The sequence below is a fragment of the Oreochromis niloticus genome, linkage group LG10, assembly GCF_001858045.2.
Source record: "Oreochromis niloticus isolate F11D_XX linkage group LG10, O_niloticus_UMD_NMBU, whole genome shotgun sequence".
NCBI classification, from domain to species: domain Eukaryota; kingdom Metazoa; phylum Chordata; class Actinopteri; order Cichliformes; family Cichlidae; genus Oreochromis; species Oreochromis niloticus.
Genome location: NC_031975.2, coordinates 8,643,717 through 8,668,855, shown reverse-complemented (window position 1 = coordinate 8,668,855; position 25,139 = coordinate 8,643,717). Strand labels below are relative to the sequence as shown.

At 42.5% G+C, this 25,139-nt stretch overlaps 1 protein-coding gene across 7 annotated transcripts; it reads right to left on the bottom strand.

Moving 5' to 3' along the window:
- Positions 1–727: 727 nt before the first annotated feature.
- kdm6bb (lysine (K)-specific demethylase 6B, b) lies at positions 728–23,554 on the bottom strand. 7 transcript variants are annotated; one of them, XM_025910739.1, is made up of 22 exons: positions 23,337–23,551; positions 20,928–21,092; positions 18,856–18,914; positions 18,244–18,367; positions 16,523–16,579; positions 16,047–16,251; positions 15,717–15,965; positions 14,239–14,394; positions 13,882–14,160; positions 10,351–12,902; positions 10,129–10,255; positions 9,567–9,672; positions 8,908–9,113; positions 6,451–6,620; positions 6,296–6,364; positions 6,049–6,197; positions 5,841–5,955; positions 5,570–5,757; positions 5,295–5,436; positions 5,057–5,183; positions 4,468–4,638; positions 728–2,451 (listed from the first exon to the last, which is right to left on the bottom strand). In XM_025910739.1, the coding sequence occupies exons 4-22, from the start codon at positions 18,360–18,362 to the stop codon at positions 2,428–2,430; spliced, it is 5,211 nt and encodes a 1,736-aa protein (XP_025766524.1). In that variant the 5' UTR covers positions 18,363–18,367; positions 18,856–18,914; positions 20,928–21,092; positions 23,337–23,551; the 3' UTR covers positions 728–2,427. The 7 variants fall into 7 exon arrangements, with proteins under 7 accessions (XP_025766524.1, XP_025766526.1, XP_025766525.1 ...); XM_025910741.1 differs by having other exon boundaries at positions 14,239–14,328; XM_025910740.1 differs by having other exon boundaries at positions 20,928–21,088.
- Positions 23,555–25,139: the final 1,585 nt, after the last annotated feature.

Genomic DNA, 25,139 nt, shown 5'->3' with positions numbered 1-25,139 from the left:
TCCAGCGGTACACTGTGTTACCTAATACAAGTTTATTAAGTTAAAAGGCTAAGTGATCATGCTCGGAAGCTGGAGCATTGGCCTTTGTTTGACTGATTGAAGCTGCTTCATCAGAAGGTTTATGTTCTAAATAATGAAGCTATTAATGAAGGCCAGAATCCTGGAGTCACCTCTTCACTGCCGACACTGAGACAGACGTTATGTACAGGGGAGCACATAAGTGGTCCGCAGGTGCGCATTCGCTGTCAAAATAAAAGACGCGCACCAGATAAGAAGTTGCAACGCGCGTCTGCGTACATAAGATTTTCTGGAGGAGGACAGACATTTGTTTATAACTCTTAAAGATGTTGAAGAAGCAAGCTCCTTTAAGCAATTACTTTGGTGTTCCTCCACCTCCAAAGAAATGTCAGAAGGAGTCCGAACCGCAAAAGAAGCGCGTATTCTCGGAAAAGTGGTTGCAGGAGGTGAGCTGGCTTCAAACAAATGATGAACGCATAGAGATGTGGTGCAGAATATGCCGTGAAAATCCCACTCTAGCGGACAAAAACAGTGCCTTTTATATGTACGCAAACGCACGTTGCAACTTCTTATCTGGTGCGCGTCTTTTATTTTGACAGCGAATGCGCACCTGCGGACCACTTATGTGCACCCCTGGTTATGTAGCTGCTATTCACTGAAGATGCCAGGTGAGGACCTGTGAGGTACCTGTTTCTCAAACCAGTCTTTAGACAGTGATGGACTTTTCCTCTTTCTCAGCTGTGCACCAGCCTCTCCAACATCTCTTTCCATTCTGATTAGAACTAGTTTGTCAATTTCTTTTTGGCTACAACTGAACTAGCCAAATTTACTGCTAGCGTTATTTCAAAAACCATTTTCACATGTACTCATTTAATTTACAAAAACACTCTTCTGACAACCACATAGCCTTTTAGCACGATAAAGCTGTAACAGGTAACACCATAGAACACAGGAGTGATGGTTCTCTTAGAAGCAATGGCGACTTTGTCCATTAATCAGAAATTGTTTTGTAGCATGTGACATGTCTGATTAGCATTATGCCGCATTAGATAAAAACCAAATATGCTTTTATTTCAGAAACAAAAGACGTTCCGAAACAAACCCAAACTTCTGAGCAGCAGCGCACTGAGCTGGACCCTTCAGGACCGACGATACTGACGTGGCCTGCAGTCTGACCTCACTGGTTTTTGCATTATAACATGATTGTGTGTCCCTCCAGACGTTTCACTTCACGAGCACTTCACTGACATAAACCCGAACGGCGACCCCTGCTCTCTCGCACCCCGTCTATGCACACCACTGCGTATCCCATAAATTTATTCACAATTTACAATTATTTATCTTCTCTGTCATCTAGAAACAAGAACATTGAAACAAAAGAGGTATAAAACTGGGACTGTTTGCCCATTCCAATAATAAAAAAAAGAGAAAAGAAAAAGACATCACAATGCCTTTTTTCCTCCATGTGTCATAGAACCACACCTAACACCATTTAGACCTGTGAAGAAGCCAAAAACAAATAAAAAAAAAGTTTGATTTTCTTTCTACACACTTAATTTTCAAATAAGAACGAAACCGTTTTAGTCCTCTGCTAAACCCGTATTTTAGAGACACTGATAAAAATTTGTGTTTTTGTCTTTTTAATGCTTTCATAAAACCTTTGTGTGTGTTTAATCTTCTAATTATCTCTCCTCTAAAGTTCACAAGGCCAATGTGGTGTACTTCTAGGCTGGTAAAACTTTTTTTAAGCATCTAACGAGCATAAATAAGATTGGAATAGCACCTCAGAGAGTTTACAGACAGGAGTTACAAATGTCAGAGCTTTTACCTGAATACGAAAAAAACAAAAAAACCCAACAACAAATGAACAGAAACAGAAACCAGTACGATGCCAAATGTGACAATCAGCTACTTCTCTTATGAAGCGTTTCCCCTGCTGGTACATTAGAATCACAGCAAATTCATGGACATATAGAATAACTAGATTGGTGTAAAAAAGTTCTACTGAATTTGCATAAAAGTACCTGAATCAATACACAGAACTGGCTACTTGACGCTTTTGAATCACAGCAGTGTCCGTTGAAAATACATCACCTGATTTTCAGTGCTAGCAGTGCTCACATTGTGTTTTTTGTCTCCTGTCCTTATCTAAAATGCTTCTCGTGAAAAGTACCAGTCTAGTCATTCTATTTCAAAACACATGTCCAATCAGCAGCTGGTATGGGGAAGACGGTGAGCTATATAGTTGGATTGGCTGAGTATCCATACCTTACTGTGTGATGTAAACAATACTGAGTAAACGTGATTGGCTGATTGAGACAGTGTTTGCAGGAACAGATTGCCTTGAAGGCAACATTTGTGCTGCCATTAGAGTTTTGGTTATGGCTGAAAGACACTGTGGAGGAGTCCTCACTTTGAGAAGGGAGTTGGAGTCTGAAGGAGGAGGGGAGAAAAAAAAGAGGAAGAGAGACAGTTCAGCTGGGGGTTTGGAAAGAGCTGTTATCAAATACTCGTTACATTACTGCGGACCATTTTTCAAAGCAGACAAGTAGTATCTGCAAGTATGCGCCAATAAGGATGTTGTTTATTTAAAGGCACCAGGACAGGGAACCTAGTAGACTCCATTACTGCAGCAAGAAATCATAATGTGAACCCCAATTTTACAAAATGGCCAAAAGTAATATCAATTTTAGCCAAATAACACATGACTTATTTGATATGTATAATGGTAGATGAGAGCAGTTCTAGGGAAGGTTAACCAAACCCAATAAAAAACAAAAAAAAGAGAAATCAAGAGAAATAAACTCTCTCTATGACTACACTCGCACATTTCTAAAGGGAGAAACTCTAAAGGCTGGATTAACATAATAGCGCCACATAAGCCACCAGTAAACAGCACTTCATCCAACCTAGTGTGCTTTTTGAGAATGATGACTATTCTCTGTTTAAATGACAAATACATAATTTGGAAGCAAGGTGGTATCGCCTTGTAAAGTGAAGGAATGTAGCTGTTTGGAAAAAAATAAAAGTTACAGGGAAATTCTGATTTTCTTTTTTGGCTGTGAATTTCACAAATTTGCTAGCTGATTGAGTCTGTTAAAAAGAAAACGTAAAAAGGTAATTTTGCATATTTGTCACACTTACATGATTCAGATCATCAAACAAATTGTAATACTTGACAAAGATAATCTGAGTAAATACAAAATTTTATCTAAAGCTACCAAGCGAAAATGTGGAAAAGTAAACCTGGTAACTTGTTGTGTCACCCTTGGCAGCAAGAACTGCAATTAAGCATTTGTGATAACTGGTAGTGAGTCTTTCACATCGCTGTGGAGGAACTGTGGCTCACTCGTCTTTAGAGAATTTGTTTTAAGTGAGCCACATTGGAGGGTTGTGGGGGATTTAAATCTGGACTTTGGGCACCCCAAAAACCTTAATTCTGTTTTTTTGAACCATTCAGAGGATTTGCTGATGTGTTTTGAATTGACCTGCTGCATAAGCAACGTGTGCTTAAATTTCAGGGCACGAACTAATGGCAGGAGATCCTCATTCAGGATTTTCTGGTAGAGAACAGATCTGATGGTTGCACCAATTATGGCAAGTCGTTCAGATCCTGAAGCAGCAAAACAGCCCCAGACCATCACAGATCCACCACCATGTTTGACTGCTGGTGTGATGTTCTTTTTATGAATAATCTGTTACCGTTACATGATGTAAAAAAAATAAATGAATAATTATAAATCAACTTTTGTCCAGTTAGTCCACAGAATATTTTCTTGCGGATCATCAAGATGTTTTTTGGCAAACACGAGATGAGCCTTCGTCTCTTTCTTACTGTTGAATCATGAATGGGGGACGTGAGGCCTGCAGTTCCTTAGATGTTGTTCTGGGTTCTTTTATAACCTACTGGATGAGTTGTTAAAAGCTTTATGGAGTAATTTTGGTAGGCCGGCCATTAAAGTTTTCTCCATTTGTGGATAATAGCTTTCACTGTGGTTTGCTGGAGTCCCAACGCTTTATAACGCTTTCTAGACTTACAGATGTCAGCGACTTTGTTTCTCAGTTGTTTCATGATAATGATGTGTTGCTTTTTCAGATCTTTTAGCTTACTCCACTTTGTCAGACAGCTTTTTTAAAGTGGTTTCTTGATTAGACATGTCTGGCAGGCCTGCGCACAATCCATGCAGTTGAACCTATTTAAAAACTACAGTTTGTATTTACTTGGGTTATTTTTGTCAAATACATATTTTTATGATTTGAAACATGTAATTATGACAAATATGTGAAAAAAAAAATCAAGAATGGGGGAAATACTTGTTCACAGCACTGTAGCTCCAAATGCATGATAGAGATGCCATCAAAAACAAAAAACAGTCTGAATAGAGAAATGTAATTCATTCCAGATGCCAGATTAAAAAGTGACAATAGAGATTATAAAATCATACTAACCAGCACAAAACTGTCATAGATTTTCATCAGCTCCTCTATCCGATACTGTTCCAGCACCACTACTCCTGTCAGCGACGGGTTCTTAGCTCTGGCACAGTCCTCACAGTGCACCACGTAGGTCTTCTTACTACTGTTCTCACTTGTCACAAACAGCAAGTTAAACACCTCCACCTGCACAAAAACAGTGTAGTCAGCACCACTTTAGTCAAGCATTAGTTCATATTTAGTGGCATGACTCTGTTGGGGAACCTTCCAGACCATTCTATATACAGACATAGGGAGAGCCAAAGCAAAACCCCAACACGGGACAGAGCAGGTATCAGTGACTGCAGATATAACATTGCTTCTGCCGGAAACAGCATGAAAAGGAGCAGCTACAGCAGAGGAGGGTTGCAAAGCGACTTGCAGGTATGCAGCACTGAGAGAAAGCTAAAGCAGCACAAACAGCATCTTCTAGGATGGATTTGCCAATTGGATGTGTAAAAGGGTGTCAGCTGAGCGACCTCATAGCCTGAATAAACTAACGCCGCGCTCGACTTTTGAAAGTGGGACTCGTATCATGCTTTCACACAACAGAAGAGTCACTCACATCACACTCGTTGCAGTAGTAGGCTGGCTCGTCTTTCACGCGGCTCTGGTAACAGATTTTCTTCCCTGCAGCCACCAGCTGGTCTCTCAGAATCTGGATGTGCTTGATGGACTGCAACAGGCAGTGTCTGAGTGTGTGAGAGAGAGAGACAGAGAGGGAGGGGAAGACAGTGAAAGATGTAAACTAACACCCCCTCACATACACACATGTATTCTGTAGATGCAGACACACATCTTACTTGATCATCTTGAAGGTATCCTGATCTGTGATTTTAATGGTGCGAGCCACATTCCAGGAAACGTGGATCATGGGAACGATTGACTTAACCTTCTTCACCTCGTTCCACTCAAAGCGCTCCAGGGCGAGTTGATATTGGTATGCTGGAGGAGTGAAAAAAAACAAACACAAAACAGTGGCTGAAAAAAGGCAACAGCATATTTAAGTAGTAACTTTAGACAAAGAGGTTTGAAGCTGCTGCTTTTGGCTTATTTTATTTTCGTCCTTGTAACTCACAGTTGAGCGGTCCCACATTCCAGGCAATGTTGTTGCACCAGCCCACAGCTTGGACCCAGTGCACAGTTCCTGCATTAATCCACACCAGGTCGCCTGGCCTCTGGATGAAGCGGTACACAGGGATGTTGGAACTGTAGAGATCCTCTAGAACTGGCCACCAGGACCCTGTAAGGTAGTCTACTCCATGCCTGAAGGAAAGACCAAAGCAATTCAGGCTACAGTAACATCTCTTGTATCATTTTTGTTTCAACTGAATAAGTTCTTAACTCACTTTTCACATAAATTGTTAATAAGTTCCCAGTAGTGTTCATGGACTGCGAACCACTCACAGTCACCGGGCCCGATGTTGATGTTAACTGAGCAGAAATTGTTGTTCTCTTGATGACCTGATGAGAAACACAAGCAGTCCTTTTAATTTGAAAAGCTTCCCTCATTTGAAACATTAAAAAACACCCTCCTGAGTCAAGACACACACTCACCTGGCGTACGGCTGCCTGGCACCTTCATGTAAAGCTGGACAGTGTTCATGCCCAGGATGGTGTGACCGACGTGACTCAGCATGTTGTTGCTGGATTCCACTCGCATGAAAGCTGGCAGCTTCAGCAGCTCCTGCAGCTGGGGCTTCCACCTTGAAAAAAATAAAAAGTCAAATAAAAAAAATAAAAAAATAGAAGGTAATGTGAGACACTGTGGATCCTCGATTAGGTAAGTTTAACATGATCTTACCTTTTAGGATCAGACAGATCTATGTTGGTCCCGAATTTAATGATCTTTCCAACAGGTTTTTGCTCTGAGCTGGGAAGAGACACAAGCCTAACATGAATATGCTTCGCTGTAATACGGTGACCTTTTACACGAACAGATCACAGTTTTTCACTAACCTCAGAGAGCTGTTGGCATTAGGAGGCTGAGCTTTGCTCAAGATGGACGCAGAACTGGCTTTTGAGGTATGATTGCCTTTACTGTTGGATAATGTCAGAGCGGCTTTTGTGGACGCCGATTGGTTTGGAGTCTGTTCCTCGTCTTCCTCATTCTCACTCTCCTTCTCCTCCTATAACACATCTGCATGAGCTTAGCTTATAACTGATAACAAATGCATGGTTACATAAATTCAAGGTAAGTTTTGGGCAGAAACATCTGTGAAGTCAATCACGTTTTTGCCTGCATGTGTTGATTTCCTCACTTCAGACACTTAAATTGTTAAACACAAACTACTACACATCTGCTTACTAACCTACCATCTTCATTTAATGTATTTTATTCAAATAACCTTTGAACAAAATGCCTTAAAATACAGTTAGTTTCCCCCTAATGCTTTAAACGATGGACAGACCTGCATCAAAAGTAAATACAAGTCTAAGAATATAAAACAATTCTGAATTATCATTCACAGTGGCACACATCACACATGTATACTTATTTACAGAAACATGGATTCTTTCTTCTAGCAGAATGAAAGCCAACTTGAAAAATATACATCTCACACATCTGAGATGACAAAAAAGCTCATCTCCAATTTACAAAACATTAGTTTCCATACAACTTTAAAAATGTTTTTAACACACTGTAAATCACTGTTGTTTATTCAAGTAAACCAACATTTAAGTTCTAGTTCATGGACCACATTTCAACCTAATTCCAGTCTATAGCATAGCGGTTAACACATTTGTCTAACACACAAAAGATCACCATATTGTTTCATGATAATTCCAATCTGGCCCCTACACTTCCTGCTCTGTAGACTTTGCTGTTTCTTAAGGTTCTCTTAACTACGGGACAGGACTTTTAGCTTTGAGATAGCTTTGCCTTTCTCAGACAGAAACATGAACTTTGCAATCCCTGGATGCTTTGTTTTATACTGTTATCAGATGAACACATTACTAATGTGCCCACAACCTTCCGTTTCATTTAGACATTTAAAAACAACATTTCCAAAATGTTTCCACTTGTCTTTTTTTAAGGTTATATTCAGACCTATGATTACATTCATTCATGACCTCAACCTTCAAGTAGCACAGCAGTAGGAAAAGGACGGCTCAGATTTCTGCCCCTGGTAATATATGCAAGACGATCCAAAACACTGCCTTCGTATTCAAATCACAGCTGTAATCTGTTTTGTATTTTAGACACCGAAGATAGTGCTTATTTGTTTTGCATCTGTAGCTTCCTCCATATCGGTCACAAAACAGGTGTGGTTAGAAAGCCTGCATCGATGCACACTTCTTGTTGGGAGGGATTTATAATGCACTCTGACTAAAAGCCAGTTGGTTTAAAATGGAGCTTAATGCTGCCGACTGTGCAAATGTGCAGACAGACTGTAATGATATAGGAGCTTTTTGGAACTGGGTCACATACTGTTGCCCATGTCCTCTACTGGTCAATGCCTTTTCCTCTTTAACAGGCAGAATAAATGACCTGAAGCCACCTGGCCATACACCCTAGTTTGAACTTTTTTGGTTTGCTTTATTATAATACCCTGGTCTAGCAAATGTTGCTGAACTTGCGACCTGAAGTGTCCTTTAAAAAATGATATTCAGGGGTAAAAAGACACCAGCAGGCAAACAACAAATTTAGCAATGTCAGCAATCACATTAGAACATGTGATACAATTTTTAAAGATTACTAGTAAATGTCTATATCTGCCAACAATGTCTATATCTGTCATCTAAGACATAAAAGGTGGCATGTAGCTAGGTGCTGTAAGTGTTTTTGCTAAGGACAGTGATAACAGTACACTATTAAACTATCCAAAAGCTGCTTCTTCTATGCTGTTCAAATTTGCATACAATTTCTGTAGCTACAAAAGCAGCTTTTAAAGTAAGGAAGTACGTTTACGTTACATGGACACTGATGCTGTTACGTCATGTTGGTGCCATTCCATGTATGTTACATTACATATACGTTGTCATTTTTACATGTACGTACATGTTTGTGGTTGCATTACGTGTGTGTTATGTGTACAAGCACATTGTTGAAATTTTGTTTATGTTGCGTGTTTATTAACAGTCATTTTTCCCCATCTCCCTATAAACAGTGATATAATGAACATAAAAAGAATAACATGATAAATTAATGTCCACGTCTGTGTTTTCATACTTAAGCAAATAGAACAAGTGCTGCTATAAAACTTCAATCTGTCATTTCTATTATTTCCAAGCAAATCTGCATGTATGGGCTTTTGCATGAGCCTCACTGTCTGTAAAGTGAGCATTTCTGCATTTTCTTTAAAATCTATTTAGCCATGAGCTGAAATAAAAGCTGGTGCAAGTCAATTATTCGGTCACTTATTTAATTACCCAACATTAATTGCCATACAAGTAACATGAGAGGATGCCTACCTCCAGGCTCTCCTGAAAGGTGGAGGCCTGGTACTGGGCATATTTGGCAATGGTGGTGTGTGAGCGGCTGCTCTCGCAGGGCCACGTCTGAGTCGCACCACTTGGATCCCAGTTCTCATCAGCAGGCTGCTGAACCTGAGTCCTCACTTCCACTGCATGGTCCGAATTGGCCTCCACCAGAGATTTGGTTGAGAACAGACCAAGATCTGGGATAGGGAAAGAAACAGAGAAAGATAATTACCAGATAATTACACAAACAAAACTTCTTTTTTCCTGTTCAATTGCTGAGACTGGTGTAGCTGTATCTACTTTGCTGATTGTAAAATGTACGCTGAAATATGCAAATGCATTCAAAGCGGCAATCATCGAAGAGTGGTTGCCAAGCCATCACATCGCAGTTGAGAATACATGTTTTGCATTCAAATGTGAAAGATGAAGCAGGAAGTGTTATGTGGCTGTCAAAATTAAAATGGGTTATATAGCAAGATACAGCATTATTAAAATATCCACTACTTCTATGACAAACCAGTTTCATAGCATGTTGCATTTTTATTTGAACAATCTGTGCCTAATTTTACCTTTCCTGCTTCTTGTGTGATGATTTGAACAAAACAATAAACTAAAGGCCTTTTTTAACAGTAATGGAACTTTAAACTTACTAAGGCGGAGGGAGCCAGCGAGGCCTCTGATGACCGTAACAGCGTTTTTGGGATCAGTGCAGAACTGAAGCAGAACCGGAGAAAAGGCATCCCTCTTGCTCTCCAACTGTGAAAACAGCACGGGGTAAACTATGATGAGATCTGAATGCAGTGTTGGAGAATATTTTCTGGAAACCAGGGGAAAAGTCCTCACAGTAGGTTTGAAATTTGCAGATTTCTCAAACAAGGTGTGTTAGGATAGCTCTCGCTTGCTAACAACTAAACGAGCCAAGAAATAGAACTGAGCTACATGTTAGCATGGGGATTTGTTGTATATCCATAAAAATTCATTTAAACTACAATCCGTCCAGTTTTTTAAAATTTCCAAGAGATTTCATTCCTAACCTTTCAAAATTTAAGAATAGCTAAGCAAGGCTAGGGAGGTCAGCAGGTTTTTGACTTTAGGCTAAGCTGGTCAGCCAACTGAGAACATGATCCGTAGAACCCGCCTGTTAGCGTGGCTAAAAATAAGATTACTTGTGAAGTCTGGTTACTTGAGCTCCATTAATTAGCACATACTCACATAGATGCTTGGTGTAGGAGGATTCAGCTTATCGCGAGGAATGGGGGTCTCAGCTGCAATGTTGGGTTTAACCGAAAATGCGGGAGGCAAGTACGACTCCTTGAATTTCCCTTTCACACTTGCCCCCCTAGGAAGAAAAATGATACCAGAGCATTAATACTCATTAAGAGAAGTGAATAACACTCAGTGAGCTGGTAGCACATTTGTCAGCTTTATACTCACCTGCATGCTCCGATCACATCAGCGGCTGTATTTGTGATGCTGATCTTGGAAAGTGGGATTGGGATTCGTTGCTCCTGCACCTCTGATATGTTGAATGTCTGCCTTCCGCCGCTCTCCACTTTAACCAAGAGGATCTTCAGCTCCTTAGACAAGCCCATGGACAGCGCTTTCAGTTTCAGTGGGTCCACTTTACTTGCTGGTGTAGGACGATCTAATTTGGATGGACTTGTTGATACAGCTGATGCTGAATTTGAGGTGGTGATGTCTGTAATTCCGACTACACAGGCAGTCTCATTATCTAACCCTTTCTTCTCATCTGTTGTTGCATTTGAATTCCCAGTGTCCATTTTCTGTCTTTCGATATTTTTGCCATTTGGGGTTTGATTTTCCTGAGGAGTCTGGCCCTTCATGCTGTCTTTGACCGGTCTGGCTGAGTATGAAATAACTGGCACTGAAGATGAAGTGTCGCTGTCTTTAACATCAGGTACTCTACTTGTTTTAATTTTACAGCTGATGACCTTATTTTCTCCTCTCTTTATCTTAATCTTGATCGCTCCCTCTCCTTTCCCATCCTTTACCTTCTGTTTTCTCTTTTTCTCTTTGCCTGCACGTTCTGTCTTTGTGCCCTTTCCACTTTTTTCCTTGGTAGAGGGAGCTTTCTTTACCATCTTCATTACTGTATGTGTTGTGGTCAGAGTCAGCTCTGCACTCAATGACCCATCCAAAAGAGTCTCCTTCCTCTCCATTGTGATTGCTGCATCCTTGCCATCTTGTTTCATCGCACCTTGTACATCACTCTCATTTTCCTCCTCTTTTTCCTGCACCATTGAGCTGGTGGCTGGCTTACTCACATCTGCCAGACTGTGGAATTCTTCAAGTGTGTCTGTGGTAATGTGAACTGGTGATTGATTACTGGGTTCGGAGGATCCTGTGGGATATGATGTAGGGAAGAAGTCCTGATTCTCGGGGCAGTGGATATCTGGGCCCAGTTCAAGAGAGCAAGAGTACTTTACTCCATTTGCATCACTAGCAGGAGGACCGCCGAATGGACCACCTCGGCACGCGACCCTCTGGCTGGCAAGCAAGGTGGCCAGGCTCTCAAAGACATCATCAAAACCTGTGTCGTCGTTATGAAACTCATGAAAGGGAGAGCCAGACAGCTTCCCTCTGCTGTCCATCATCACTTCCTTTTCTTCCTCCGAAACTTGTTCAATTGAACAAGGTAGATCGGAGAATTCAGACATGCTGCTGTGGGAATAATCTTCTGCATTCATATTATCAATGCTTTCACTCTCTACAGGAGGGGGTGAAAGACATTGAGTGGGGCTGAGCTGGAGGACGGGTCTGCTTAGTACACCTTTCTCTAGCTCCTCCTCATCATCTCCAAGATCTGATACTGGAGATCCCTGCCAGCTAAGCACAGGAGGTGTGTTGGCAAGGTTGTCTCCCGTTTCCCTTAAATTTCCCATCACAGCCACGGGCTGAAGGTCTGGAGCGTTGAGAACTCCTCCCTGCCCGCCTTGCTGCTCTAAGCCAGCTGAGCACACTGTACTGAGAGGCGCTAAGGCTTTAAATAAGAGGGAAGGGAGTGTGTCATCTGGCTTTGCTTTTGGCTCACCTTCCAGTTGGGTTGAGACGATGGTGGAACGCTTGCTGGCCTGGTGGCTGGTTTTCTTAGGAAGAGGGGTTTCTGGGGCACTGCTGCTCTTTTTGAGCATTTTGTGATTTTCAGACTTTGAGGATGACTGCTGTAAAGTGGGCCTGGGATGAAGGGTATTTGTGGATGACCTATGCGTAGTCTTCTCTCCTTTTTCACTCCTGTCCCTGTGCTTGTGTTTGGGTGGTGACTGGGCCTGATTCTCTCCGTTCAAAGTCTCCATTTTACTTATCTTGGCCTCACTTAGAAAGGTGGAAGCAGAGACGGAAGAAAACATTTCCTGTTCTGTAACTTTCATTTTGAGGGCTAATTTTCGTTCCTTCTTAGATGCTTTATCGCGTTTCTTTTTCTTCTCGGCCAACCTTTTCTCCTCTTTTTTCTTCCGCCTTTTTCTGTCCTCACCCTTTCTGCCCATCTTCAGAACGTCACCCTTCTTCTCTTTTTTCAGCAGCTTATACTTTTGTTTGGATTCAGACTTTTTATCTTCTAACTCCCTCTCAGGCTTGTCCACTCTTGATCTATCGTGGGGAGACTGCCGTGAGCAGAGGAGCTGTGAGGTCTTCCTGTACTTGAGGTCTGAAAGCCTAGATTTTGAACCAGCACGGGGTGTCGGAGATGCACTTGATGCCCGACTGGGTCTCGGAATGACACTGGGACTTTCTTGGAGCTTTAGCTGCCCACTGAGGCTGGGACAACGCTGCTGAATGACTGGTGAATCTTTTCTGCCATTGAGCATTTTGTCTGAAGAAGGACTGGAAGGAGCACCTGTACTGCTGGAAGTAGAACCTCCATTGTTCGGACCACAGAGGACAGATGAGTACTGAGGAGAGTCTACACCAGATTTGGAGAGGGAGGGGTCCCTTGAATTTGTTCGTTGATGAATGCGCTGATTCTCCTGCAGAATTCATTTTACATCAGTAACTTTAAGCTGTATTGTACTTACACTGCTTGTGTACACTTAAGGCCTTTACACACCAAACATGTAAAATTGGTTAAGTGTTAAAAATATTTTTCAGACTCACTTATTCTTGGTGCACGTGACCGTGTAAGTTTTCAGATGCAAATAAACAGTTCTGACCAATCAGATCACTGAATTTGGCAAAAAGTGTGCTTGTAGCTCAAAGCTCGCAATGGTACCGAATATGCAATGATATGTATATAGTAAAATGATACTGTTTTGCCTGTTTACACACAGATAAACACTGCTCAATCTGCTCTAGGAAATTACTTCTCTGACTCCTCAGATTTGGTCCAAACTCTGCCCACAAGAATTCCAACTACCCCACTGACATCCTGAAATGTGTACGAAAGTGTCCGTGATACAGCTTCAACTCCTGGACCAAACCAAGAAATTCTCCCTGCTGCTGCCTTTACGTGAGAATTGGATGAACCCGGAATCTCCTTTTCTTCCTTTTCTTGTTTAGAAACATCAGGATCAGCTCTTCATCACTTCATGTCAACTTTTTTCACATTGTGTTTTTTGAGAATTAATTTTCCGCAAAAATTTTGCGCTTCGACAAGCGGTCAACAAGTTTGCATCTGAAAAAATTTGTAATTTCATGTCACTTTTCCGCAAAGTGCTTGGTGTGTAATAGTCTTTAGGTTCACAATAAAACTGGCGATGTGGAGGAAAACACAATTATACTGACACTGATGAGAATCAATATCAATCGATTTAACTATAGGGCACTGTAGCATCTAAGGTCACCAGAGCATGACCCCTTTAAAAACATACTGTCTCCTGTCAATTCTGAAGGTGATAAAGAGCAACATAATAACAAAAATAGCTATTTAAATATCTACCCACACTTTATGAGTATATGGCCGTAAAATAGCATACTGAAATAAAAGTGTGATAGTAGTTTATCTCTTACTGTGCTTTGTTTGTGATGATGGTTCCAAGAGTCCTTATCCTCCAGAGGGTGTAGTGGGGCGTTGTGCTGAGGTGCTCTAGGCTGGCCTGTGTGCCGTTGATGGTTATAGTGATGGTGTTGGTGGCTGTAAGGCACACGGGTGTGGTCTGCTGGTGAAGATGAGATTTTCCGTTCGACCTTCCCTCTGCTTCCATAATGTGGTGGCCTCCTGCCGCAGCTCTGGTTGGACGGCACTGGGTCACTGAAGCCGTGTCTCCCAGCTCGCAGTTTAGAGGTTTCCTGCAAAAGTGAAAAGCCAGATTTGGAAATCAATGGTTGTGCCAAATCTGAGGAATAATACAAATTGTACATGCTCACCTGTTGCTGTGTTGTTGAGGTCCTGTGTTCAGAGTGGTGGCATGGACCCGCCCTGTCACTTGGAGGCTTCCAATCATCCTGGTTGGAGCGCTGTTGGTGAGGTGATGATGGGGCATGGGCAAGTAAAGGTAAGTGCCTGGATCCAGTATGACAAGCCTAAACAGATAAATATCCTTTCTTTTAAAACTGCATTACACCAATAGGTGGGGCTGTTACACAGAAATGAAATGCCATGTAGCACATAAATGTGTACATGTAAACATAGTGACAGCAGTTAAAATTGGCACAGTAAGGTCAAATGAAATTATCTGACTGAGTTTAAGAACACTGCTGCAATGTGTTTAATGCAAAAATATTAGAAATAAAAAGCCTTCAACAGTCCAGTGCATTTGGTTATCAAGCATTTCCAGGCATCGGCTTCAACCACCAAGAGTAAATATTATTCTGATGTCCTACATCCAAGTAGACAGAGAAGACAGACCATTATCTTTAGTGTTTCCAGTGTTTCCAGAAAAGCAAGACTTGTAGTCACCAGGATGTACAGGTAGTGTTTAAGTCAGTTGGTTTTTGAGGTTAATAGAAAAAAACAATGTCGTATTCATAAATAAACATTAATTAGTGGGTAATTATGTCGTTCAACAAACTGATGCATTCACGTGAACTTAAAAAGAATCCATTAAGCTCAAACAGTGTTTGAGTGCCCGAGATGGACATCACCGATCTCGCAAATTGAGTTTCCTGTATGTGGCTAGAGACTAGCCACATATGTAATATGCCAAAGTCCTATGTTTTATGGTCTGAGAAGGCTTCCCCTTCAACAAGCTAAAACACAAGGGAAAGGGATAACACAGCATCTGTATAAAATACCATCCTCTTCTTCCTCACCTCAAGCCTCTGCTCCTGAACCGAAGTCAGGGCTCTAACACACGAAGATGTACATAAACTTTACTTCCAGTGTTTGAGCCACTTCAAAGAAAGTTTCACTAGAGCCAGCTAACAGTAGCCAACGCGGTAAAAACCGCCGCTAACAGCAGCCAAAACAACAGCGCATTGTGATAGAAAGCCTTCGGATATCCTCAACAACTTATCTCAGCATAACTGCCATTGAACAGAAGTTTGACACAGTTTTATAGATGTGGATACATATTGCACTCACCATAGATGAATGGTGGCCAGAGGTTTTTAGGTGACTTAAAGGGGAAAAAACGTAAAACACTTGAAAATATTTAATATCCATTTTTAATTCCGGATTTCTTTCCGTGTTATTCAAATATGTTAAAACATAGTGTGTACAAAAATGCTTTTAAACAGATAGTAGAAAAAAAAATTGACCATAGCAGTTATGGGTTACTGTTTGGATTGAATGCTGTTGATCTCTCTTGGCTGCCGCAATCTCCTGACATCTAGCAGTGACATTTTACGCATTTTGCGTTTAAAAAATGAAATACAGGTTGTGTTTCCAAATCAAACACATTTACCTGATCAGGTCCCGAGTCTCTTCTCCTCTTAGCTGGACACTCATCCCGGGGGGTTAATGGGTGCTCCGGGGGTGGACTGTGGTGATGCGCTTGCTCCCGTCGCTGGTGGAGGGCTGGCCGTTTCCATGGTCCTGTTCTGTTGTTCACCATCCTGTCTGGGAAACTCCTGCGGGGGTCTGAGTGGGCCCATCTCTCTGGCGCGGTTCCCTGAAGCTCCCTGTTGTTGCGATGCAGGCGAGGGCCCCCGTTCTATTGGGAAAAGAAAAACAATACAGTCAAGATTCATTAACTAATGACTTATCGGCAACACCTCACCACAAAGTTGCTGACATTGTTTTGCCAGTTTGCGTAGCGTTCCTCTGGTCCTGGCAGATAACCATTGTTGGTGCCATCTCGGATGTGGAACGAACGGATGGAGTTGTGATGCCAGTTCTGGACCTCAAACTGCAGCTCTTTACCATCCCAAATTCGCAGCAGCTGGCTATGCCCCTTTGAGATACCTTTGTCCGGGACATGGTTGATTGTTCTGTCACCCCTGTTGTGAAAACAACTAAACTCAGGACCACACTGTGGACAGGCATTCATGGTAATTACACCACGGTACAACAGAAACTTTTCCAGTCAATACTCATATCCACGAGGGCATCAAGAGTTGTACTGTTCGGTTTCTCAATACGAGTGAAGCCAGCTTAGAGAAGATGACACTGACAAAAGCAGTTTCAGTAACAAAAAAATCACAGCACATAACTCTGAAAGCTGGTCAACACGAAAGCTTTTTAAGTGTAGTATAAATGATAAATACTTACCTGCTATAAATACGACTTGACAGAGAATGATATGGCTGTTTGCGCCCTTCTTGCAGCCTATAGTGGGGGGGGAAAAAAAAATTTGTGTTGTCTTAATTCAGTTCAAAATATGTGACGCTTTCACTCGTAGCCTGAAGTCAGATTAAAGCTAATTTCTCAAATGTTTTCTGTAAATAAATGGTCAATGTAGCTCACTGTTGCTCAAAGTTGCTCACAACTTTGGACATACTCAGAAATGAGGTTTTCCTTCACAGGGACTCTAATCCAGTTTTTTCCCTCATGCTAAACTTCCACAGCTTGTTCATCAAAGGTCTCTGCAAGAATAATTTAATCCCACTGCTTCTAAAATTTCTCCTGGCATGCCTTCTCTTCAGAAAATGAAAATAGTTTACGGCCCACACCCCACAAGAAAATGTTTTCAAGGTGTTTTTTTTCTCTGCGAAATAAATGCTATCACCACAGCATTAGCAGAATTTTGTTTACTTACTTTAAATAAAGAATACTATATTTAGCTTTATGTTTTTACCTACAGCCCTGCAGTGGCTCTATGCTCCACCAGAGGGGCCTGATTAAGAACCACTAGTTTAACCGCACATGGTAACCACTATGACTCAACCAAACTATTTAAACTTTAAGTGGTGGATGCACATAATAAACACATCAAATAAGTAGTGCAATAAGAGGATCAAGATCATTTGTACATTACTTATTTAGATTACTGTTATCAGTTAGTTCAAACTGCTCTAAAACACTATATCCAGGCAGTATGCTTTTAACCTCTTGGCTCTGTATGATGTGAATAACAGCTGATATCCCTTATATGGTCATCTCATGCACAGCGCTTTGTCTGCAAGAACACACTCTCTACCTACCTGCTGCTATGAGAAGCAGCCAATCAGAAGCTAAGTTTGCTTGAAGGTAGTGGAAAGACAACTAAAATAACTTGTTTCAGACATTAGATGAATTTGGCCGCACCAAGGCTCCGTATAAAATGCATAAAGATTATTTTGATCTGCGAATCATACAAAGCTACTTTACCGTAGAACTGAGAAGAAAACTATGGAGCTGAAAACGAGCGCTTTCCTTTCACTTTTATTATCTATTTCTCTCCAAAAGCTGCAACTGCACATAGCTGCATGAGCTACAGTCGCATTCATCAGCGCGTACCCTCAACTGTTGCAGCTGAATAGCTAGACTTGAGTCTTGTGCCAACTGCAGCTGAAGATGCTGTAGTTTCATTCACCACAAGCCTGTCTGTTGAAACCGCACACGGGTTTATTCCCACAGCTGCACATGAAGTGAGAGCTTTTCATGAATATGCTCATCAGAGTTTCAGTTGATCAGTCAGCCACATAAAGTGGCTCTTATCTTGAGTCAGCCCAGACTACAAAAGGCTGAGGTCTCACGTGTTCAAGTGACCCTTGTTTGAGGAAGTTCGAGCATCGAGTTGTTCCACTACCAACGGCTGCAGTGAGCTTAAACCCAGAATCTTTTTTTTAAAGTCACATTGGCTTTCTTAACTGATGCAGCCTTAGTGGTTAATTTTTTTTCATATCAATATGATCAGAGACATGAAAATAGACAAAAACGAACATAGTATGGTGAGGTATATGCATAGCACATGTTATCTGCTGCAGGTGAATCACATGTGTACCCCTTAAATGAAATACTGTCCTGCAAGTGTTGCGTTTGTGTGTGGGTTTGGGGACGGTGCTGCTGACCTCTGTGTGTGGCTCCAGGGGCGAGCATTTACAGGAGCCCATTGTCCTTTGTTAGGTCCTCCAACTGAGTAGGAGTCCCATGTGTTACGGCCAGAGTAGAGCTCTACTGAGTGATACATGCAGCCTGGAACACACACACACACACAAACACACGCATAGAGTTTAATGTGTAAGTTGTGAAAATGCTGAATACACAAATCAACCTGTAAATATTTAAATACCCTGACTATATGAAATGCAATTTCAAAATGATACTCCTTTAAACTTTTAACACAAATTTCAGCATGCACATCCCAGGTATATGAAATACATATACTGCATACATGCTGTATACGGTATTCAGTGCCCATTGCAATGCATTGTGCAGTAATTTTCATTTGTAGTTAATTCCTACATTCATACCACGTATATAAAAAAAGGGAGCTTTAGTTCCATGATACTTATACCTCAGGTTGATGCAGCTCTGGGTTGTAGTGCAGTAAGGACTTTGGGGGATAACAAACTCTGTACGGTAGCGCCAAATTGTGAAGTATGTCTGCTTTTAAATAGTCACGCACAAATACACCCACACACAGAGAGCACAGAGACAGACAAAAATATTTATGTGGTTACCAGTCTTGGTCTGTGTTTTGGAGGCCCTCCACTTCACACCTGAGAGCAAAAAAAGCAGTCTGTGGACAAAACACGTGGTTAAGTGAAACGTTCCGTTCAAGGCATTTTTCCACAACACTTGCATTTCTTCTGGCGTTATAAGAAGCTTTTTTTTTTTTAATCATGTGGGTTTGTGACTGAACTGATGCCACACTGTCACTCTGTGTGCTCCCGGTAGATTTAATTCTGCTCGCCGAATTTTCTGCTGCTGCACTGTATCTGCTCAGTGGTAATACCATCACTCAGCCAGAGCTGCACTGTGCACTCAGCTTCTCTCTAATCACAGCCACCACAGCCAGTGGTCACCCAGTGATGGGAAAAAAAAAGCCCAATGCAGTGAGACCATGGGCCATGGCAACCTCACTTTGAAGACAAAGAAAGAAAAAAAAAAAACATGGTGGCCTGCTGTACTTATTTTATCACCATTCCCTTCAAGCCATAAGTCCCTAATTTACTGACAGAGCTGGTGGTAGATGTGGCTCAAATCAGCAGCAGACATCCACAGTAGGAGTTCATTCTAGCCAGCTTTATCAGCCGCTAGTCCAGGAGCTCTGCGTTTCCCTATATTCCTCCTAAGCCACAATCTATATCAAGTCAGGAGCTTGCTCCACTGTATCTGTCTTTTACAGTGTCTGATCATAAGCCTCAATTCTTATTTCCACTTTTGTGATTGCTTTCATTGCTTAAAACAGGAAAGTCACACGTACGTCTTTAATTAGCGTGGACAGAAAAGATGACTTACTGCCTCTAATGACACATTTTTCTTGCTGAAGAAAGCTTTGCTGTTACGGTGAGACATTGGCTTCATTTCTCACAATGAATGGTGAACTGGCATGCAACGTTTCACCACTTCCCTCACTGTGCATTAATTCTACTATAAGTAGGGTTTTTTTTTTTGTTTTTTTTCATGGTTCTGTGCGTGGTGAGACTGCTGCAGCTGTGTTATATTAACCTTTCTGTGAGTGCTGAATGAGTGAAGTAAGCAGCCTCTTCAAGGGACCATTTCCAACCAGTTGCTAGAGCAACTGAGGCCAGACAGTTCCTAATGCTGTAGCTCTAGGCTTTTCAGACCCAACTGCATTTAAATGTATTTTTAGCACACACTGAGAACACAACAGGTCTTTAAGCGTGCACACAACGTTGCACTGCTAGCATGCATTACAACAACACTGCATGCTTTCACTTTCACATATAGAGCCGGGTGACATCAGTCATCGCTGGGTTATGCTGTGCAGCAGACGCAACACATATGGCGACATCCACCCCAGTCCTGTTAAAAATCTGCTGTTTCAAACGTCTGCAATTCCAATCTGCCTCTTTATCAGTAAAAGTCTCCTTAGCTGAGATATCGCTTGGTTCCGTTAATGTATTTTGAGTGTTTGTGACTGATCCCAAGCAATTACTTGCATGCAGCGGTTTCCACTTTTTTCCTGCTTTCACAACATTTGCAGACAAAGTGCTGCGGTTGCTGTGCTTGCAAGTGATGGGGCAACGGTATGCAGACCCATCTGGTATAGACCCTCCCTGCTTACAGTGTTGTAGGGGGAGCCGTCAGTCAGCACCAGCTTGCATTTGACTCCACACAACAACGGCTCTGTGGCTCCAATATTAAACCCATGTGTGCAGGAGTTAATTCAAGACATCTGGGCTGTAGCTGCGAGGCCACATGATGTCATGTGTAGAATGGGTTAAGTTGCTGCAGGTTAAACTCCCTTCACAGCAAGACAGCCCAAAAGAAAGCACGCACAAAAAAAGTGTAGCATGTAAGAGCTGACTGTATGAAATGCCAGGTGCATTCAATTACCACTGTACCTTTGGCCACTACAGTCCCCTCTTTGGTTTGGCAGAGTGTAACGTTTGTGCGCAGACAGGTAAAAAGCCTTCATTTGTTGACGCCTACTATTCACTTAAATCCACCATCTCCTTTCTCCTTTGCCACCAAAGACGGACTGCCATGTAAACCCACATCTGGCTATTTGAAACCAAACGTAGAACCCATGTGTGTGTTTGTGCATCTCTTACACCAGTCTTACCTTCAAAATAAATGCAGAGAGAACTGCGTTGTTGGTGGAGTTGGGGGTGAGTGGGAGTGGGGACTTTCTGGTCCAAATTAGATGATGCTGTCAGGCAGGAATAGAAAGACAGCAGACCCGCGGAGTCTTGGATCCCTCTAAATAGACATCCTCATCCTTGGCTAGCTGGTAAACACACAGACAGACACACACAGTAAAAAAGGACTGAGGAAATACCATCGCCAGTTGGTGCACAGATGTACAAGATAAGGAAGGTTTTGTTTGGTTTTTTTTAAGAAAAAGGGCACTTCCATCTCATCTGTCCCCTGGGTACACCTGCCCATTCTCTTTCTTTCTATTCTTGTTTTTTGCAAAAAATCTACATCGCTGCAAACCTGACCCCCTCTAAGACAAAGAGATAGAGAATTAAATGAGCTGTGAGGAAGAGGGGAGAGGAAGCATGGTTTGACAAGCCAGCAGGCATTCTTTTCTCCTGCCTTCCCCTCCTTGCTGGTCTGCCCTTTTGCCTTTGCTCTCTTCCTTACTTGTTTCAACAAGGCTCTTTTTTTTCCTTTTCCCTCCCTCTTGATATCTAATATCCCACCCTTTCTCTTCCAGGCAATCTGTACGGCTCTGCCCATGCCTCACCCTTCCTTTTCTCTGCACGCTGTGTCCTTGTATCCCTGGCAACCAATGATATCATTTAGTCCAGAGCTGGGAGGAAGGCCTCGAGCAAGGAGGGGAGTTTTTACATTTGTGTGTGAATTTTGACATGGAAAGGGGGGGGGGGGGGGCTATAGGATTTAATGGATCCTGCCACATTTCTCTGTTCGCTCTCTTCAGGCTTGGGTGTTGTTTACACAGCAGCTCTGTCAGCTCCTGAGATCTCCAGAGCTTCAGAAACAAGCTGTCAAATTCACGCAAATCTTCCACCACGCCGACTGCAGTGACCCCGCTGCAGATGTGCAGATCTTTTTTTCCACCGAGGCTCCATCATGTGCATGTGTGTGCGTGTGTGTGTATACATGTAGCACAGCTCCTATACCATAAAAGGAACGATGGGCTGCCTCTGGTGGTCTCCTATTGCTAAGCTAACACAGAGCAGAGACGTGAGGAGAACAGATGGAGGAGAACGGACGAGCAACAATGTACAGACGAGAAACAAGAGACCGGGCAGGCACTCGTGCACATGCGTGATTTTATCGGACACCGGCCTTAAATAGTGTCACCATCGCAGAGAAAGAACGTACAGTATGAGGCGAATATCAATCACATTTCTAAAAATAACCCCCAACACACACACGCATACACACACACCCCTTCTTGCTCTATCCCCCTTCTCCCTTTCTGTAACAGCAGCTTCTTCCCAGTGTATGCTCCATAAAGCACAGCCCTCCGAGGGGGTGCTGGAATGTACCAAGGCAAGGTCAAGAACAAGAAAGAGGGGTGCCTTTTGCAAACAATGCAAAAAAAAAAGAAGCTTTTTTTGTACAGCTTTTTTTCTCCCTCTTTAACAAAAGACTATGAAGCAGGAGTGAAGAAGACGCTGGATGTATGCATGAATGCGCGTGACAAACAGCTGGGTTTGTGGGAGAATGGTAACCTAGAAATGCACGTGCAGGTGGTTGCTTGATCCTTTCAGCTGAAAGCATACACCGGGTTCACATTACTGACAGTAACGTCAGACTGCTGCTTTTCCTTTCAAAACTCACAAAAAGCAATCGCTTCTGTTGTCCACAACGTGAACCATATATTTGGATGTAGTCAACGCACAGCCAAAGAACCTCTGTGTGAAACATGTTGAGGGATGTGAACTTTGAGAGCAACCCAGCAAGTGACACAGTTCAGACCTGAACTGAAGCCATAATTACAGCACTTGGTTGCACTGAAGAGCCTTACTACTGTACGCCTCTCTCCCTCCCTCCATGCTCACACAAGACGATATTCAACAGTTTAAATGTGCCGGAAAGCACCAATGTAGCCATAACAAGAGTGTAACTGCAACAGTTCCCCTATCTTCAACCTCTCCCTCCCATTACATTTCTGTTCTTGCGCATGCTGTGTGTCTGCACGTGAGCATGTATGTGTGCATGTATGTATGTGTGTATGCATGTCTGTGTGTGTGTGTCTGTGTGAGAGAGAGAGGGAGCTTCATGGATGAACGTGCAGCAGTCTGCAGACACCACACACACACACACACACACACACACACACACACACACACACACACACTGCAGTATGCTCATCCAAGGCAGATCGCTCAGGCACAGTGACACAAATAACAGCAACAATGCGCGGGGACAGAAAACAGTTACACTTCCTTCCACAGTGCTGTACACAAAGCGACACATTACCACTCAGACATAAATGCACATCCAGTCCCCCCCTCCGCCCCCCTCCTGTCCACCCGCCCGCGGTCCTCTCTTTTACCTTCTATTTTTTGTTGTTTTTGTTTTGGTTCTCTCTCGTCCGCACGCCCCTCTGTTCCCCTTTTTTCCTCCCTTTCAACTCCTGGCCACCTCGTCTCTCGCACGATCCTCTCCTTTCTTCCCTCTTCTCCTCCTCTTCCTGTTTCCACTCCACTATCCGATGCTGGTTCTCGCTCTCGCAGCAGACCCATCCATGTGCACAGAAACGACGGGGGCGGGCCGACCGACTGCCAATCACGCGGTGCGAGCCAATGAGGCGCGCGAGCTTCTTATCAAACACACTTTGCAGGGTATTCGAGAGGGGAGGGGAGGGGAGAACGGCAGACAGAGAGAGAAATAAAGAGCCCCTCTTTATTTCTCCTCCGCTGTGTGTATGTGTGTGTGTATAAGCTGGAACACAGCCAGTACAGTAGAGGAGGTATTTAAATCTCTCCACAGCTGTAAACTAATCTTCGGAAGCAGAGAAATTGGTTATACATGCGTATTTATGCATAAATAGACTGGCGAGTCGTTTACCTTATCATGTCCCCCTTTCATATATATATATATATATATATATATATATATATATATATTTAGGGAGAGATATTACACCAGTATGACATATCTTATGTGTTCTTGTTACAACATTTTTCCTCCCCAAAAACACTGAAAAAAACCCCGCAAAGGCTCACAGAAGCACAGTTTCAGTGTGTACCGTGTAAGGGCTCAATACCGCGGTGTTGTCTTTCTGGGTGCGCTGGGAAGTGAAGCAGAGTGAAATGGTGACAGAGAGGCTAGCCAGTGTTGGCTGAGCTCAAATGTCAAGTGACAGGATAACTGAGGGGAGGTGGAGCTACAGCTTTTGGTTCATGAAGGGAGGGTCTTGTCTTTGTGGCTTTAACAATGCAAAGCCACCGCTCACTCCTCTAAGCTCGTTTCACCCGTCGGCGACCAATAACGAGCAGGCAGACCTCTCAGCTGCGAGTGAAAGTGAGAGGCAGAGATGAAGAGGACGAGCAGCCAGACGAGTGTAAAGAGTGAAAAGGTGGAAGCAGACTGCTGGCAGATTTTTTTTTTCTTGGTTTTTTCCCCTGAAGTGCCTTAGCAACAGCCCCTGATCAGCTCAAAGTCTATTGGTCAGGGCTCAACCCCATGTGGGTGTTTGGACCAATGAGCGGGCTTTACTGCAGAACTAAGTGGGGAAAGTCTCACAGGGTAGCAATGGCTGCTAAATTGTGCCCCCTGGTGGTTCAATGAAGGTCTACAATCTGTTCTCAAGTGGTTGGGAGCATAAACTCTCAGTCCTTTAACTTTTTTTCTTCTTTGCAGTCTTGTCTGTCATCTTCAAAGTAGTTCGTGTAAATGTGGATGTAATTTAAACTTTGTGATGCATTAGTTTACCGTGACTATAACGGAGCAATAATACACTGATGCACAAAGTGGAGAAACAAAAGCAAAGATTGGAAATTAAAAACAGTTTGTCATCATATGACCATATATATAAACGTGATTTCATGCAGTTATCATGAGAGAGGGCACGAGGAAACGAAAGAGACGAGTCTGTAGTGCCTCCATGTGGCTAATATGTAGTATTGCACAATGACACAACTGCCATGCGTTAGAGCAGATTGATGCTATAAATGCATTATCACTAGTAGATATATGTGTGTCTATGTTTTATGGAATCACTCTTGTTTTTAATATGATTGTGCAAACATTTTTATTCTTGTAATTTTTTATGTTTGTTTAAAACAGGTCTCTCTTGTAAATGAGACATTGAGTCTCAGTGGGATTACCTGTATAATAAAGGTTAAATAAATAT

What these genes read in the sequence shown, in the direction of transcription:
- kdm6bb (XM_025910739.1), bottom strand. Translation starts at nt 18,362, where the DNA reads ATGTATCACTCAGTAGAGCTCTACTCTGGCCGTAACACATGGGACTCC. An exon ending in CCCTGGAGCCACACACAGAG is followed by an intron (nt 16,580 to 18,243) that starts GTCAGCAGCACC and finishes CCCCCACTATAG; the next exon opens with GCTGCAAGAAGGGCGCAAAC. An exon ending in CCTCAACAACACAGCAACAG is followed by an intron (nt 14,161 to 14,238) that starts GTGAGCATGTAC and finishes TCACTTTTGCAG; the next exon opens with GAAACCTCTAAACTGCGAGC.